Source organism: Monodelphis domestica, chromosome 2 (assembly GCF_027887165.1).
Source record: "Monodelphis domestica isolate mMonDom1 chromosome 2, mMonDom1.pri, whole genome shotgun sequence".
Taxonomy (NCBI): Eukaryota; Metazoa; Chordata; class Mammalia; order Didelphimorphia; family Didelphidae; genus Monodelphis; species Monodelphis domestica.
The window spans coordinates 432,639,135-432,658,993 of record NC_077228.1 but is presented as its reverse complement, the minus strand read 5'-3'; the positions used below and the strand labels follow the sequence as shown (position 1 = coordinate 432,658,993).

The following is a 19,859-nucleotide window of genomic DNA, read 5'->3' as shown; positions in this document are numbered from 1 at the left end:
ATGAAAGTGTGGTTATAACCTATATCAAACTATTCACCACTTCAAGGAAGAGTAGAGGGGAGGAAGGAAGTCTGAATATTTTTTTAAAAGTAAAAAAAATTTGCCAAAATGTATTTCTTCATGTAACTAAAAAAAAAAGAAAATAAGAAATAGAATAATTTTATTAATGATTATGTATGCAAAAATCCTAAATAAAATACTAGCTAGGAGTGTAGGAAGCTTTTTGCGAACTTTTTTGGTCTTTTTTTTTAATCTATGACACATAAGCTGGGGCTTATAATTGTGAAACATTGTCTGGGTTCTGAAAGGGTTAAGTGACTTGCCCAAGGTAATCCTGGAAGTTTGCATTCAGAATGAGAGTTGAACTGGTCTTCTTGGCTGGTCTACTAACTCTAAGACTCTCAACTACACCCTTGGTATCTCATCTCCATCCTTATATTAAGATTACATGTCTATCCCATGCATAGTACAACCTAAAAGGAGTGAATAGAAAATACAAATTCCCATTATTTGATTATAGAACATTGTGTTATTGTAGCTCTCTGCTCCTCACAGGGAAGGGACTTTAAGCTCTAACATCATTCAAATTGGTCTTGGAATTTGAGCTGAATGGAAGCTTTTGTTTCCACAAATTGTTGATTGGTCCGCAGTGCATAAGACCTTAAAAAATTGACAACTGTGACTCAACAATTTTAAATGTGGAAATGCTTCAGGTTTTATTAGTCACATAGGAAGATGGCATCCTCAGAGCTACAGAAATGCTTGATATATATATATATATACATATATATATATCCTGTTATGCTCTTAGGATATGATTAACTGTCTATGTTAGAGAAATGTAGGGAAATTGAGAGAGAAAGAGAAATGAGCTATAGCAAAGAAATGGTTTATATTTATGAGAAAATGTGGTGCTGATGCCTTATCTCAGGAAACTTTAAAAATTTTTAGGTTATTTTTTGGTATCTAACCTGAATTTTATATTATATTTTATATTTAAATTTATTTGTTATTGTTAAAATACTCAATTCATTCACTCCCTCTTCTCCCTTCATTGAAGAATCAAGCATCACTTGACAAAAAAGATACAGGTATATATAAAATTATGTCTGGTTTATTTCTGTTTATCATTTCCTTTCTGGAGGTGGAAATACAGGTCATTCTTTGAAAATATTTCTGTTACTGTATATAATGTTTTCTTAGTTCTACTTATTTCAATCTTCACAACTCTAAGTAGCAAATTGTTTTCCATGTTGAATTTCCAATTCTTTGCTAAAACATAGTTGCTCTAAATATTTTAGAACATATGGGGTCTTTTCCCCCCTGATAATCTTATTAGGAAATAAACCCAATAGTGGTATTGCTAGATTAAAAGGCATACACAGTCATAAACTTTGGGCACAATTCCTAATTGTTTTTCAAAATGGCCACATAAATTCACAGTTTCACCAGCAGTGTATTAGTGTCCCTTTCCCACATTCCCTCTAACATTTGTCATTTTGTCCTTTTATCATTTTAGCCAACTTGATAGTTGTGAGATGATTTCAGAGTTGATTTGATTTGCATTTCTTTAATCAACAATGATTTAGAGCATTTTTTCATATAATTACATATATCATGATTTCTTTATCCAGAAACTCTCTGTTCATATGTTTGACCATTTATCAATTGATGAATGTCTCATATTTTTAGAAATTTAACAAAATTCCCTAAGTATTTTAGATATTGAAACCTCTATCTTAGAAACTTTGTATAAATTTTCCTCCCAGCCAGCTTACTAGTTTCTTTCTTATCTTGGCTACACTAGTTTCATTTGCACAAAACCTTTTTAATTTAATGTGTTAAAAATCCATTTTAATAGTATGATGTTTTAACCTCTTATTTATTAAAATTTTCTCCTCTTCATCAGTCTGATAAGTATTATCTTTTTCTTCCAGTTTGCTTATGATAGCTCCCTTTTTATATAACCATTTTGATATTATCTCAGTAAATGGTGCAAGATATTGGTTCATATCTAGTTTCCCCCAGACTGCTTTCTAGGTTTCCCAATAATTTTTACCAAAGAATGAATTCTTTCCCCCAAACTTAGATCCTTACTTTTATCAAACACAAGGTTACAATAACCTTTTATGAGTATTTGTTGAATTTCCGAATAAGACATTAAAATTAGACTCTCATTATGATGGATTTGACTAGTCTTTTTTCTAAAATAAACTAGCCTCAGAGACATTGGATAAAATATTTGACAATAAAATCATAGAATTCCCTTCTTATCTATTTACAGGACTATCTTGAAGATAGTAACTGTTTCAAATATCTATTGAATGAAATTCACCACAAATCACTTACATATTCATACATATACATAATTCACCACATACATATATATGGATAGCTTGGAGGTAATCTGTTTCCAAGAGATAAATTGGAAATATCTATGTATTGTTCACTTGTGATTATTTCCAATTCATTCTCTTTCTTCTTTATAAATAGAAGCTTCCCAAGGGCAAGGGCTTTGTATCCTTAGAAAAATACAGTGCTTGATACAAAATAGATGCTTAATGAATGCTTTTTAACATTATTTAAAATAATATAGTAGCTTGAGTACCAAAATATCATAACCACAAAATGCATACAAGATAAGACTATAAAATGCCTGATTTTGAAAGTAACATATCAGAATTTATATCATTAATGGGAGAGAGGATAGAGCACTCCAAAGCAAGTTCCTAAGTTCAAACTTTGACACTTATCAGCTGTGTGTTCATTGGGAAAAAAATCACTATTTACCTCAGTTTCTTCAACTGAATGTTAAGTATAATAATTACTCCTACCTCCCAGGTTTTTGCGAAGGTGAAATGAGATAATATTTATAAGCTTCTTGGTACAATGCCTAGCACACAGTAAGTGTTCAACCTCTCTTCTCCTCTGCTCTCCACTTCTCCACTCTCCCTCCTCTCTACTCTTTTCCCCTTTCCTCTTCTTTCTTTTCCTCTCCTCTTCTTTCTATTCCTTTTCCTCTCTTCTTCTTTGTTTTTTTCCCCTCTTTCCATTTCCTTCCTCCTTTCTCTTCAAAGTAATGGCCTTGAAAGACATACATTTATTCTGAAGGATAGAAATATAGTCCAATAATACTACCACTATCACTATGCAGACACTTCTGAAACTCCCACTTTTGAATTAGGCTGTGTCTTTAACACATCAAAGTATTTAGAAGAGACCTCAGGTTCACTTAAGTTCAACCTACTTGTGGACAAGAGAGCCCCCTACAACATCTCTGAAAAGTGATCATCCAACTCTGTCTGGTTCTATGTCTCATAGTGAAGGAACTCTTTACTATATGCCTTTGGGATTCCCTTTCATGAATATTTTTTGGAAAGTTCTCAAAAGTAGAAGAATTTCATATTTTGAGAGATTTTATTATTTTTAAACAGCTAAAAGACATCCAGTGCTAAGTTTGGTAACCACGTGGATTGAAGAGACAACATTACTCTTTGAAGAACATTACGGTCATCATAATAATTGATGAAGAGAAGTTGGAACTACTACTTTCTTCTTTGCTTCTGTTTTCTCTACACAGGAGAATGATCTCAAAATGGGAAAAACTGGGAATGAAGTAAACAGAACCAAATTAGAAAACAATTTATATGATAATGCCATAAAGATTTAATTACTTTGATCAGTATGTTGACCATTCATGACACAAGGGGGCTAATAATGAACGATGTTATCCCTAATCCCACCCCATGAAGAAGAGATGGATTTATGGTATAGAATGAAACACTACAAGAAAGGGATTTGTTTTGCTTAACTATACATATCTTTTTAAATGAATTTGTTTTTCTTTTCTCACTGTCCTCCACAATGGGATAGAGAAGGGATGGGAAGGAGAAAAAATATTCATTGAAAGATTGTCAAGTTTGATTTGACAATTTGATGTGATTCCTCCATAAATGAAATAAGAAAAAAGGAAGAAAGAGTAGCTCAGGTAAAGGATGATTCAGAAGTATTCCTTGGAGTGGCAAAGAATAGAGGTGGCAAAGAGCTTTATTGTATACTCAGATACAACAAAGAATGCTATTTTGCAGTATAACAAGAAAGAAAAATGGCGAACATTTACATAGTACTTACTATGTGCCAGGTTCATGATAAATATTCTGCACTTATCTCATTTGATCCTCACAATTCTGGGAAGTAGGTGCTATTATTATCCTCATTTTACATATATGAAAACTGAGTTAAATTGTGGTTTAGTGACTAGTAAATGTTGAAGACTGAATTTGGGATATTTGGTGATCCCCATTGTAGTTCCAATTATAATAATTTGCAAAGAGACCATCAGAAATTACTGCAGCTTAAGTATTATAATCGCTTGTTGAAGATAAACTGGTAGAAAATTTTATGAAGAACTTAATGATAACCTCAAAATAAACATTTACTCTACTTTTTTGTGACTTCACTTCAAAAGTAAGAAAATGTGAGAATGAGGAGAAATATATAAGAAAGTATTATATATGAAGAAGAAATGAAAGAGGCTTAAAACTCAGAGTCCTCAGAAATCTCTTATCTCTACATCTTAAACCTGTTTTCAAAAAAATAAAAAGAATTGGTAGACATTTAAAATCGTGAGCACAATATACTACTATAAAAAAATAAAATAGATTATATTGCAGCTGACAGGAAAAAAACAATAACTTATTATAGATATGGCTTTTAAATCTGAGTCAGATCTTTGTTGTAGTCAGAACATTGACTCACTAGAGTTAACAGCAAAATTAGTTTAAATGATTTAAAAGCATAAAAATGAAAAAAGATATGACATATAGGTGAAACAACAGTCCTAAATCATTTAAACACATAATTAATTACTCAGAGATTCCAGTACTAGTCATATAGCCAAAGGTTATTGACAAAAAGAAAGGGTCCATATATGCCAAAATATTTATAGCAGCACATTTGTCATAACAGAGCCCTGGAACAAAGTGGATGCCTGTCATCTGAGGAATAACTAAAAAATATTGTTTTTGAAAGTAATGAGATATTGTAGTGATGAAGAAAAAAGTTAAGAATAGCCTGAATAAACATACATAATTGGGCATAAATGAAGTAAGCAAAGGCAGGAAAATAATATATACAATGTCTATTTAACAATATAAATGGAAAGAACAACTATGATTAAATAATCCAAAATGACTACTACGAAATTACAAAGAACAAGTTTAACCTCAAAGAAGATATGAGAAGATACTCCCTCCAACATTTGAAGGTGTTTTTTTCCCCCTGTAGTTTGTACAGATTCTGTAGTGTGTTTAATTTTCAGTATTGATCTGATTTATTGTTTTTTTTCTTTCTTAAAAGTTTTTTCTTTTTGGTAAAAAGTCATTCTTTGGAAGGGAAGAAGATGATAGATATTGATATGGGTGTGCCAGATTGCTGTTAAACACAAATATATAACACTTTGCTTTTATCTGTTTTATTAACATTTTACTTCAGTCACTTTCTTCAATCTAGACAATAGATAAAACAATAAAGCAAGTTCTGATTTGTGGCATTTGCCAGTTTTTGAGGTGTAAATACATTGAAAATTTCAAAATTAGGTCTTGTGAGATGGTATAAGCTGACTCCAGGGTACTACTGGATACAAGGAGAAGTATTGGCAATATAAGGGAAAAATATATAAATACATGTATATATATGTGTGTGCAATACATATACTATGTTTATAGTATATAGTAACAAAATCTTTTTTTATGGAACTAAAGAAAATCGACTTCTTGGTAAATAAGGAACTGAAAAATTGTAAAATGTGAAATGGACAAAAGAAATGACATTGACAACTTATAATAATTTTAGCGAAAAGTTTATTCAACATTAATTAATTCCCACAACAAAAAGATCAAAGGGGTCCAGAAAGCGCTTTACTCTGAAAATATCCAATTTATTGTCCAAAGGCAATATTACTGACAACTCAAAATTGGGCTAGAATCCAAACTCATTCATAAAACCTTACAAAGAAGAATGATCAGTGACTATGAGATATATTGTCTTATATAACTCAGGAAAATTGTGAAAAATAAAACTAGTTTAAAAAGTTTAAAGAAAGGTTGTCAATTAAGTAAGGGAAGGACATTCAATAATAAAAATGATAGGAGGATTACAAACAAAATGGAAAATATTTATAATACCATCTCATCATACTGTTTTCTCCATCACAGATGGGGAAACCACTACACTTGGTGCTTATGGGAGAAATAGCAATGTCAGTCAAGATAACAAAGACTATTTTTTAAAAAAGCTAGATTAGACCATGTGTAAATGTATGCATGTATGGATGTATGCATGTGTGTATGTATGTATTATATATATCCAAATAAAAGGTATGGCAAATCCAATCTAAACTGGCCAACAATTAGTCAATTTCAAACTGGGTGATTAAGTTTTCAACTTGAAAATCAGCAAGCACTACAAAGAAGGGACTGATATACACATATGCAGGGGCGTGCTGCTAGTTTAGCAACTAGCTATCAAAAAGCTTCAAACTACACTAAAACTTTTAGAATTCCCAGAACAGGTAAATCTCTTCCTTAAATATTTGTCCCTCAATTCCTTTAGAATTGCATTATCTCTAATGTGTGTGTATATACATATGTTGAGTCCTAAGTTTTCTTGTAAGATAAGAAGTTGGGATAGATGATTTCTAAGATTCCTCCAATATTAACTTATTTGTTATTTTTCATGCACGAGGTCATCATGACAGGAGATTTAAAAAATATTTCCTTTAATAACTTAAAAAAAAGAATGTTTTAATGCATATTCTGTACTACTGGCCTAGGCTTGGTTAACTAATACTTTCCTACCATACATAACACATACACATATGTAAATATATGTTTAAACATATAAATATATATAAATTTTAAAAATCATTTTGGTAAATTTGCATTCAGTACCCTGCCTATGCTACTAATAAGATTCTTTTTTTTTTTTTTCAGAAAAGCAACATAGTGTAGTAAAAAGAGCTCTGATTTGAGAATTCAAAGATTTTGGATTTAATCTTTACTCTGTCATCGCTTACCCATTAATGGATAACCTAATTTTTTGAGTCTTAGTAACCCCCCATTGTAAAATGAGGAGGATAATATTAACTTTTAGATAGCACTTTATTTTTGTTAAACCCTTACCTTCTGTTGTAGAATCTATATTGATTCTAAGGCAGAAGAGTAGTAAGGGCTAGGCAATGGGGGTTAAGTGACTTGCCCAGGGGCAAACAGCTAGGAAATATCTGAGACCAGATTTGAACCCAGGATTTCTCAAATCAAGGCATGGCGCTCAATCCACTATGCTACCTAGTTGCCCCTTATATAGCACTTTAAAGTTTTTAGTGTGCTACATTTTGAGGAATGTCTAAACAAATTTGGTACAGAAATGTAATAGAATATTTCTGCTATAAGAAAAAAATTTTAAAAGGTATTCCAAGATGGAAAGATATGTAAGTGGACACAATACAGTCAGCAAAGCCAAGCATGATGTGTAAGCTGCATTGTTGTAAAGATCACATGGTCTAGTGTATATCAAAATGCCTTGATAAATGTGTAGAAGGAAAACTCTGTACTTGACAATTTAGGCACAAATTTGCCAGAAACAAATACAATAATTAAATAACTCTAAGCATCTCTGCAAAAAGAGATAAATCTCAAAAGGACAAAGGTCCGTCTAGTCTTTGAAAATCTTTCTGACTTTCCACTAAAAATGTCAAGAAAAAATAAATTCCATAATCAAGATCAACCGGAGGTCAGAGTTGAAGAAGACATAAGACAACAATTTTAATTTTTCCTACACAGGAATAGTTAGAACTATTGGGGAAACCTGAAGAATCATTCTCTTAAAACCATTCAAAGCCTTTTAAACCATCCTCTTTAAAGATTCCTCTTTAAGACTCATCAAATGTAACTCAAGAAATGTCTGTTAATAGAATTAGTGAAAATCCTTCTTCCTTCTCTTATTCTGACCATGACCTTAATGAAATCCAGGGAGGATTCCTTCCTGAGCTGGTCAGGTTACACCCTTTTGAAAATGAGGCATTGTTTCAGAATTGTTAAAGAAAGACTAAAAGGTTTTCTCCTTCAGATTAATAGCAAGCATGTATCTGTGTGGGTATCTTTAAGATGAATAAAGTGATTAACATAGGTTATGCCATTTTTTCCTCAAAACTCTATGAATTATGTGTTATTACTATCCAAATTTTAAAAATGAGGAAACTGAGTCAAAGAGAATAATTGACTTGCCCAGGGTCACATAGCTAGTAAGTTTTTGAGTCCAGATTTGAATTCAATTCTACCTAAATCTAGGTGTAACATCTTCTCGCTCCCACTACCTAGCCTCGCTGCCTTGATTAAAAGAAGGACTTTTAAGTAATGTTCTGCATCATATTGTTTTGAAATATGTGGCATAGGGAGTGCGGTAAATAATATTAGCTTGTACTTATATCTAGTCTATTTTAGAAATAATTAGTTTCTCACCATAACAGAACATATAATAATTGCAGATTATTTTAAACTCTTACCTTCCTTCTTAGAATCAATACTGTGTATTGGTTCCAAGGCAGAAGAGTAGTAAGGGCTAGGCAATGGGGGTTAAGTGACTTGCCCAGGGTCATACAGCTAGGAAGTGTCTAAAGTCAGATTTGAACCCAAGACCACTCTTTCTAGGCCTGGCTCTATAGCTACTGAACCACCTTGTTGCCTCCAGTTGTAGAATTTTTAACTGTAAAATTTTCTCATCCAATCTTACCCTTTTCTACAATTATTTCAATAATACAAGGATCTGAAATCCAAGTAGGATTTTAGTGAAGGCATTGTCTCTGTGTCAGATTAAATTTGGAATAATGGCTAATGTTTACTCTAGGGACAAACCATTACTAAATATAATAAATTTAGAGTTCGATTTGCACTATGATCAAGGTAAGATATTTCTCTGGTCTCCAGTCCATCCCCCACATGACTACCAAATTCATATTCCCAAAACATCGATCTACAATCATCACTCCTCTACTAAAAATTCTTTATTGTCTCCCTATTACTTCTAAGGATAAAATTCAAACTCCCAGTTCCGCATTTAGAACAATTCAAATTTAGCTTCCAATGACTTTTCTAGGCCTATTTCATTTTAGTCTCCTTGATATTTTCTGAATTTTAGGAATATTGTCCTTATACAACTTTACTGTGGCACAATAGAAAGATGATTCACTGACTAAGAAGGGAGAAAATCTGAGTTCTCAAATCATCTCTGGCATGACATAGGACTTTAGGAAAATGAACCCCTCCCGAGGCCTCAGTTTCCTCAACTACAAAATGAGATCTTTGGTCTAGAAGACCTCTACTGTCCTTGTAATTAATTTGCACTTTATCTACATACTTGTGCCCTTCTAGTAGGACAAAAGTTTCTTAAAATATTGATTGTAGACCTGGGCTTTAATCCTACTGTGACTGTAGATAAATTATTTCACTGCTTTGTACCTCAGTTTCCTCATCTATTAAATGAGGAGGTAGGAGTGCATGATGTTTAAGCCCTTTATTTCTCATATCATCCTTCCCAAAAAGAAATGAGTTTTTATTTTTAGTTTTGTTTGCCAAATATCTACCACAGGGCTTCATACATAGTAATCATTTTGTAAATATTTGTTGCATTAAATTATAATGTAAAATATTTGTAACTGACTTCTCTCCATCAGAGGGCTTCCACTGTCATTGACAAGAAGCCAAGTTATCCTGAATTGGAACATAATGACTCACCTCAGAGTACAATAGACAAATGCCTCCCCCAGCATGCACGCACACACACACACACACACACACACACACACACACACACACAGACACACACACACACACACACACAAGTGCACACACACACATACCTAAACACAGAACCAAGTTGATTTCTTATTAATTAGCTAAAGTTCATCCAAGAACACATTGCCAAGATGGGAAAACCTTCTGGATTTCTGGAGAGGATGAAGTGGGGGACTGGGGATGGAATTGCACTGCTGAGTGCATCCAACACTAAGTTTATTTTGAGAACCCAGTATTAAAGTCAGAATTGGTGTCAAAATAAGAGTCTGTGACAACATTACCACCCCCATCCCCCACAGCATCACATTCTAATCTGTCCGTTTTTCTGAGGAGGAACAAAGATAGAATAGGAAGTTCCCTGTTGTCTGACACTGGATTTTCCCATGTGCCTGAGGAGAGACCAGAGATTCTACCTAATTTGAAGATAAGCTTCAGGTCAGCTCCATAGATGCGAAATAGAAACATGACTATGAATAGGGATTTGCCCCAAATTCAGTCCTCACTCAATATCAAAGAATCCACACCAATGAGAAAATGTCATTGTAATCATTATAGGAAAGTTGTCACTGTGTGCTCCACCCTGATGGACCTTCAAAGAATCCATCCTGGGAAAAAGGCTATGTAGTAAGAGTGATGAGTGTGGGAAAACCTTCAGTGTAAGGGAACATCTGATCAAGTACAAACCAATGCATTAGAGAAAAACCCAATGAATGAAAGCAGTGTGGGTATGTCTTCACATCAGAAAATCTATAATGGAGAAAGTGCCAGGAGCCATCAAGCCCATGCTGTCTGACATGATCACAATTGGAAACTGAGGACTGCAAAGCAGTCCTCAAGAAAGATGAGGCACCCACTCAACCCCCTCTATGTGACTTCTCCCACTAACTTCAAAGCCTCACTACTGGCTAGGATTGTTGTTCTCTCCCCAGTTATAGAAATAAGACGAGAGCAAATACTCACAGGATTTATACATATGTTCCCCCCCCCATAATCCCCCTAGAATAAATACCCTAAAGAGTATATTCACAGAGTTAAAACCTAAAGAATTCCATGCACCCACTACCTCACTCCTTTTTCTCCCTTAGCAGAATCACATTCAGATTCTCCATACCCACTGCAAGCCAAACACACAGGCACATAATTCATTCCTATAAGCACAATCTGCTGAGACACACTTCATTGAGTTTGTTTGTATATAATAATTAGGCAACATTGTTAGGGTGCTTTAATGAAACACAATAAAAAAGTAACTGAACATTCAAGATATTCCTGATTCTGGTCTGTCTTAAATTACCCTTTAACCCCATACCTAGCTATGAAATGTTTTGTTACCTATCTCCTAAGTCATTGTGATTGATTATGAAAGCTGATTAAAAGTAACAATGATTCTCTTAGCTGGTCATCCCACAGGTCAAGGGGGAACTGACCCCCTGATTACCCTGCCTATGCCATTTATCTCTATCATATATTTCTCTGTTGTAGCAACATGATATGCAAGATGATCATAGGATGTTAATTAAACAATGTTAGAAATTAATGTGTGACACATCTAATTACCTGCAAGAAATCATGTATGATGAAAAATGACTGTGTGCCAGAAAAGCATGTAACCACAGAGCTATATAATAAACATGAATACCATGTCTGGCAGAATAGCTTTGTGATGCCTGAGCACCAGGTTCTGAGCACTCAGCTGTCTCCCACTCATCATTATTCATCTGAGTTTTCCCACCTAGCCAGAAACAACCCTCAGTTTAGAAAAACCACAGGACAACGTTTGAAAAGAAAGGAACCCTATTATTGTGGAAATTGTGGTATTATGGGGAAAATCATTGGCATAAGGATATATCTAATTTTACCAGAAATCTACAATATAGATAATCATAATGAACATCATCACTGTGGCAAAATTTTAGTGTGAATTCAGAATATATATAAATGTGAAAGAATCAAAACAGGAGAAGAATCTTGATGGCCATGAAAATGTATGGAAGTGGCATTTATATAATATTTTCAGGTTTAAAAAGTGTTTTACATATATTCTCATTAAATCTTATTTAACCTTAATCAGTAGAGATAGGTCGCAGACTGGATAGAATGGTGAGCCTGGAGTCAGGAAGACTCATCTTTCTGAATTCAAATCTGGTCTCAGACACTCATAAGCTGGGTAACCTTGGACAAGTCAATTAACCCTGTTTACCTTGGTTTCTTCATCTGTAAAATGAGCTGGAGAAGAAAATGGCAAATCATGAGTAATTTTGCCAAGAAAATCTGAAATGAGGTCATGGAAAATCAGACATGACTGAAACAACTGAACAACAATGTTATTAATCAATAAGCATGAGAAAACCTTCAGTGAGAACTAAAACCTTGCTAATATTGGTAAATCCCTGAAGGAAGAACAACCTCATCAGTGAGACATATGGGTAGTTTTGGTCTTTTTTAACATCAAGTAATTATTGAGGAAAAGCTAATCAACATATAACAGAGCCTTTCTATTAATCGATACTCATTGTTTTTAAAACATTGAAGAAGTGGAATTGGAAAACAATGAAAAAAGATAACAATTTCAAGTAAAATTAAGATTCTGTCAAAGATTTTTATGCTCTTAATTTTCTAATGTAATTTCTAATTTTCTTTACTAATGAAAGGTAAGAATTGTGTACTAGAGTGATGACAAAGGACTTTGTGTTATACCTTGTCATGTTTTCTCACTGTGTGCAATGCCTCATCCACATGCACTAGAGGGGGGTGGGGGCCAGGCTCCCTACCCGCTCAAGCCTGGGGAGCTGCCTTCTGCTGCCATGGGAACCCATCCCTGCACCCAGCCACCTCAGGAGCCAGCCCAGTGAGGAGGCTGCTGCTAGGATTCAATGGGCCAGGAAGGTGGGGCAAGGCTTGAGGGTAGGCGGGCCAGAGACCCAGAACCTCCCACAGTATTTAGGGGCAGAGTCAGCTCTCAACCAGCTTCCGCTGGGGAAGCTGCCTCTTGCAACCTTAGGACCTGCCCCTGCCTCCAGCCCTGTCTGCCTATTGGGCTGTGACCCACATGGTGTGGGAGTAGGGAGCAGAGAGAGCAGATAGCCTTTGGGGGGCAGGGTGACCCCCCAAAATGGTAGCTGTCAGGAAGGAAAGAAGAAAGAAAGTGGAGATCTTTTAAGGGGTGGGGTCGACCCTGGTGTTGGGAGAGGAGACCCCCTCCTTTCCAAGACCTCCTGAATCCCGTAGTCCCAGATAGGATGGGAGAAAGGGAGAGGCATGGTCTGGGTGCTCAGCTCAGAAGAGGGAATAAGTGTAGGGCAGCAGGTCGGTGAGGGTAGGCATGGTGGAGAGGCTGAAGAGAGTAACTCTGCAGGGGACAGCCCCACATGCCCACAGAGAGGTCTCTGTGTGCCATTCTTGGTACATGTTCCATAGGTTTGCCATCATGGATGTAGTGTATATATAAACAAAATCTGGTAATTTCAACTTCATTACCGAGCAGGGCACCTCAACAATGGATAACCTCTTCAAAAAGTCTTACAGCACTTTGTCTACTTTACTTTTGTTCCCATCATTCTCTCACCTTACAGTATAGTTATCTGTGTAGATATTTGCATTCACAGTAGAATTTAAGCTTTTTGAAGCTGTTATATTTTTGCTTTTTAAAAAATTTTATATTTAAAAATGTATATCCCTTCCCCAGTAGCATCTCAATAAAGCTATTTACTTTTTTTTTAATCACCAGAACCTAGCACAATTCCTTAAGCATAAATAAATATGTAATAAATATGTTTTTAATATAATTGTGCCCATTTCTGGACAACACACTTTTAAAAAGCTTTGGCAAATTTGAAATAATCCAGATATGCTGAAATAAAGAAAACACTCAAGACCATGCCACGTAAAGATACTACTACCAGCTTAGCTGTTCCCGAGCCAATAGAAGTGACTCTCTGAGCACTGATTGACCCAACCCATGAATAGGAACATTCCAATGTACCCAATATTTATTTAGTCAGTTACATTCAGGCAAAAAACTAAAGGTTCTACTGAGCATAATCAGCTCAGCAAACTTCATCTAATCCATACATATATTTTGGGCAAGAATTCCTACTCACACACTACCCTTGTTGCTGATGCTGGGAGTGGGGAAAGATGACACTTCAGACTACTCTTTTTTTAACTGCCCATAAGGTTTCCCCCCTGCTCATTCCTGGTGAATCTTCCCAACAACAATAATCAAATATAAGGGCAGAGATCTGGGATTTCAATCATGTATGCATCTTACTGTATGGCTGTACTTGTGCTCCACACAGGACTGTAGTTCTGGGAAGCAGCAGGTTTGCATGCCTGTGAGAAATGAACTGTGATTCTCTGAATGTGTATATTCTTTTTAGGGTAGATCCTCTCACAAAATTTCCTCATGAAAGAACAGTAAAAGGACTGGGAGGAATTCACCTAGAGTGGTGGTACAGAGAAAAGAGTACCAGGTCTGCAGTCAAAAAGACCTGAGTTCAAATTTGACCTCTGACATTTACTAGCTGGACAAGTCACTTAAGTCTAATTGACTCAGTTTCTTAATCTATAAAATGAGCTGGAGAGGGAAATGGCAAACTTCTCCAGTATCTTTGCCAAGAAAACCCCAAATCTTCATAAAGAATGAGACACAACTGAAATGAATGAACAACACAAATTTAACTTGCAGAAGAGAAGTCTTAAAGGGAAATAATAGCTAACTTTAAGTATTAGAAGAGTCTGTATATGGAAGAGGGATTAGCAATGTTCTACTTTTCCTCAACTGCCAAAAATAGAAGTCAAAGGGTAAAAGTTTCAGGGGGGTGTATAGTTAGTCCCAATACAGTAAAAACATCCTAACAGTTCTACCCCAAAGTGTGTAATGTATTGTAGAGAAGATTCTTGGTCAGGTATGACTTGGGCTAAATGTTCTTTGAGATACTTTCCAACTCTGAAATTCTGAATAGAATCTTCCTGGTCAAAGTGACAAAAATCATTCCACCAGAACAGATTAATGAAGAACATCCAGTGACGAACACTTTCCTTTAGCAATAGTGAAGCAACTGTCCTAGTTATAACCTTACAGAATCACTCTGGTTCTTGTGCTTTTTTAAATGCCAGACTAGGAAATTCAGTGGAGCAAAGGCTACTAAATTATATTAAAAACTCTGAAACAGAGCCCATTATATCAGCATACTAATACTCTGTAGCCATTAATTAGTATTAATTAGTGTTATCCAACAGCTATTTGTAACTCTTGTACCACAGCAATATTGATAGAAAGAATAAGAGAACATACTTTAAGATTATGTTCAATTTGGTCTATTTAAAGAAAAAAATGGGCAAAGATCTAAGCAAAATTGGCTTTATTGTAAGAACTACAAGCTATAAAAATCAAGGTCTATAGGCATATCCATTAGGGATGAAGTATGTGACCTAAGCAGGTAGGAAGAGAAAAAAGACAGGTATCTATAGAAATATAGTGGTGAGAATCTTTTGATGGCCTGATGGGAAACTGAAGTATTGCCCTCCTCTGTTTTTTTTTTAACCCTTACCTTCAGTCTTAGAATCAATACTGTGCTTTGGTTCCAAGGTAGAAGAGTGGTAAGGGCTAGGCAAGGGGAGTTAAGTGACTTGCCCAGGGTCACACATCTAGGAAAGGTCCAAAGCCACATTTGAACACAAGACCTCTCATCTCTAGGCATAGCTCTCAATCCACAAAGCCATCTAGCTTCCCCCCCGCCCCCCATTCCTTTTCTGGTTTTTGAAGGAGTATTATCCGGTGACCTTCTGAGAGCTGACACTTGCATGTCTAGAAGGTCAATGAAAGACTTCTGGTCCTTCCTCTGACGCATACTGACTGCATCCTGGATAAGATATTTAAACTTTCAGTGAGTTAGTCAATCCCTGTAGCCTCTAAATGAAAGAGAAGTTGCAGATGAGCACTGATAGAATGGGGACTGATTCCCTTACTGTCATTTCCTATATCAATAATATATCACATATCTAAACAAAAATAAATAAAATCAAGTAAATTATCATGACCCAACTCTCAATAGTGTTCGCTTTTTGGACCTTGAGGCAGTTTGATGACATGGACAGTGCTGATCAGGATATGATTATGAAAATACACACAAATTTCATGCCTACCCAGATGCCGCCTTTGACACAACATACAAACAAACACACATGGGGTAAAAATACACAGGGATCCAAAAGCTTTGTAGCCACGTCCGCTTCATTGCAATTTGTGTCCTAATTACCTCCTTCCCTTTCTCTCTTCTCTCTCTTTTTTGCCTTCAATTTGTTTTATATATTATGAACAGAAAATGCATTGAATACATTTTATAAATACACGTGCAAGGATTCCCCAGCCTCATTTCTATAGCACCAAATAGGACTTCCCAAGCTAAGAAAGCTCCATAGTTTTGGCTAGACAGTCCTAAGCAGAAAGAGTACAGAAGCATTATCAGTCAAAGAGAATATGGGATCAATTACCAGGGATATAATAATTTCTTAGTGTACCAGAAAAAAAATCTGATCAAAAGTACAAATCATTTCCAGTGGTCCTAATATATTGAAACCAATGTTCATTTCAGTGGAACCTGGTCCATATCCTGAAATATAATGTGTCGTTCCTTTAAAAAAAACAAAACCTATTTTGGGGGCATCTCAGTAGTACAGTGGATAAAATGCCAGTCCTGGAGTCAAGAAGACCTGGGTTCAAATCTGTCTTCAGAAATTTCCCAACTATGTGATGTTGAGCAAGTCACATATCCAATTGGCCTCGTCTTTGCTCTTCTGTCTTAAGACAGTTTATCTGTAATTTTTCATTTAGAGTGTTTAACTTTTGAATAGATCACAGAATTACTTAAAAAAACCCTTTCCTTCTGTCTTAGAATGAATACTAAGCATCCATTTCAAGGCAGAAGAGAGGTAAGAGCTGGGCAATTGGAGTTAAGTGGCTTGCTCAGGGTCTTAGGATCACAAATCTAGAAGTGTCTGAGACCAAATTTGAACCCAGAACTTCCCATCTCCAAGTCTGACTCTCTTTCCATTGAGCCACACCCCCCTCTCAATTACTTTTAAAAATTAACCTGGAAATTTGCCAATGAATTTAATATATTATGTTTTTTTTCATAAATGAAAATAGCAAACCATATTATATGCAGTTCAGAGAACTTCCCTGGGAAAGAGTTGTTTAATGGAAGAGACTTCACACTCTAAGACTGGTAATTGTCCATTGGTATACTTAATAGAATTGGCTAGCATATGCATATTTCTTGAATATATTTGCAAACATAATTTATTTTCTTTGAAACAATTTTATTGAGAATTTGTTTTCTTGGGCTATAGATTCATGAGTATAAGCAACTAATAGATGGGAAAACTCCTTCTAACAATGCAGTCCAGCTACTACATGGCAATTAGGCTTTGAGAGTTGCGTAAAGACCAGAAAGGTTAAGTGATTTATGCAGGATCACATAGACAATATGGATCAGAGATGTAGAGGCCAATGTCTTCCTGGCTTTGAGGCTGACACTCTGTCTACCACACCACACGTGTATTACGAATATAATACATTCTTAATATGTCTTGTTCCAACAACTCTCCTTTTAAAAGCTGAATTTTATTTTGGTTTTTCTTTTATCTTCGAATGCTATTTTTAAAATTCTGAACTTAACAAACACCCAATAAAATGAGCAATACCATAGTCAGACAGATGATAAAAAGAGGATTATCTTTATAGTCCCCAAACTGTATAATGCATAGTTTCCTTTGCTCTCCAAGTATGCAACAAATTCAACACAGTTTTTTCCAGGCTACCCTGATTGTATTTCTTACCATTATTTTCTGTGCATTTTTAAAATGCTGCTTTTAAAAATTTTTTCCATTTTTACCTTTCATTTTGACAACCAAAGTGTTTTTTTCCCCAATTCCTCCTAACTCAATGAAATTTAAAAAAGCAAGACATTTAATATAAAATATGCTTAGTTGACTAAAACAAATCCTTTCCCCAAATTGATCAGGAAAAATATCATTGACACTAGACAATTAGGTTGTGATTGCAGGGACAGCATTCCTCCACTCCTTAGGTCAGTTGGCAAATACAGAAGAATTCTCTCAGAAGATTTTCATTGAAATTAGAACTGGAAGGAATCTCCAAAATCCTCTAGTGCTAGATGTTCTTAATTTGTGTGTGCATGTAATGACCAAACCTGGTGACTTCTCAGAATATTTTATAAATGCATATAATAAATACACAGAATTACACAGGAAACAAATTATATTAAAATAGTTATCAAAATACATATTTAAACCAAATTTCTGGATTCTAGTTTTAAAAATCCTGATTCTAGTCCAACTCTATAATTTGTTTCATTGAAACACAATTCCAGAAAATTCTAGGACTTTAGGATTGGGATTAGACTGGCTTCTTTATTTCCAAAATCATCTATGATTTCAAGCATTTCACAGAAATCAAGGCTTTCCTTTTTTCTTTCTCCTTCCATTCTTTTGGCATGTCTTCCTTCCCACTGTCCTATCTCTTTGGAGGTAATTATAATTCCTCTCCTGGAATAGTTACAGTCATTAACAAACTTGCTTTCTGTCAGAAACAAATCAATTTGTGTCCTTTCAGATTTTGACAGATCATTTTTCTCCTGTTTATTTTCTTTATCTTTTTCCTTTGATAGTATTTCTTTAACTTTTAACATTTAGTGATTTATCCCTAAATCTTGTATTCTTGAGTTACATTTTACAATGGGCTTCATATCTCCAGGACAAATATTTCATCAGTATTCATAAATCATAGTTAATGAATACTTAGTAAATCAATGTACTTAAAATCAAGATTTTATCTTTGCTTTCATATTGGATGTACAAGTTGGATCTGTAAGAACAAAGAAGACAACAGAACCCTGATGAAGAACTATTAATGCCAGGAATAAAGGACACAGATTTAACAGCTGCATTGCTTAATAAAAGCTAAACTTTGTTCCTCCCAAATCATAATACTTTCCCATTTCAGAGTGCCATTATAACTATTCTCTTTCTCTCCATATCCCAATATTAATTTTTGCTTTTGCTTCTTTCCTGAATTCTATTTTTGACTCCTTGCTAAACATTTTATTATAGGGTCCTGGATTCTTTTCCAAATTGACAGAAGAAAGTTATTTTGTAATTTTTCTTCTTATTATATTCAGATATCCAATCTATACTTGCTTTTCTCAGATTCTAGGAATCTAAATGTTCAAGAGATTATGGATAATATAATAAACTAGATAGAACCTTTTCTCCATACTTATTTGAATAATAAACAAAGAAAAGACCTTACCCCAGAAATTTTCAGGCCATGGACTCTCTAAAATAGTTGCATTTTTAGCCATAATATCCATAAGAAACCGAGGAGAGGGAAGGGGGTAAGGAAAACCAAGAGATCCAAAAGGAGCTCTTTGATTCTATGCTTTGTGGGTCAGCCCAGGAACAAATACCTTGCCACTGACACTCAGATACTTTTGTTTGCATAAAAGGAAATAAGAGTATCATGTTTCCTGCTTTTATACTCAAATTAGCAACTGTTTGTCTTATCTTGGAATGCCACATGGCTCCCCAGACAAAAAACAATTTCCTTCTCGTCATTTCCTCAGCAGAGGAGTACATGGGTTTAGGGTTAAATTACCAAACACCCTCCTCTCAGCTATTGTCAAAGCTTGGGTTGAAGAAGGGGGCTGTTCATTTTAATCTCTTTCCCTCACTTATTCCTCAAAAGAAGATTCTATGCAATTAGTTAATAAATTTCAGATAGAATGCACTTATAAAAAGAAAACCATTATATATGTGTGTGCACCATCATCATCATCATCATCACATATTGATAGCAAGCAATTAATTATATAACACTTTCAGGCTTGCAAAGCACTTTACAAACATTCTCTCATTTTATCCTCAATAACCCAGGGATGTAGCTGCTATTGTTGTCCTTATTTTACAAAGGAGGAAAAGGAGGGA

The 19,859-nt window shown here is 34.9% G+C and overlaps 1 protein-coding gene across 1 annotated transcript in view; it reads right to left on the bottom strand.

The window, feature by feature from the left end:
• The window catches only part of MYCT1 (MYC target 1), a 34,170-nt gene extending 14,799 nt beyond the window's left edge, over positions 1–19,371 (bottom strand). Inside the window, exon 1 of the mRNA XM_007484771.3 lies at positions 19,186–19,371. Within this exon, the coding sequence (XP_007484833.1) occupies positions 19,186–19,246 (61 nt within the window). The 5' untranslated portion in view covers positions 19,247–19,371. The remainder of the gene's footprint in view (positions 1–19,185) is intronic.
• Positions 19,372–19,859: the final 488 nt, after the last annotated feature.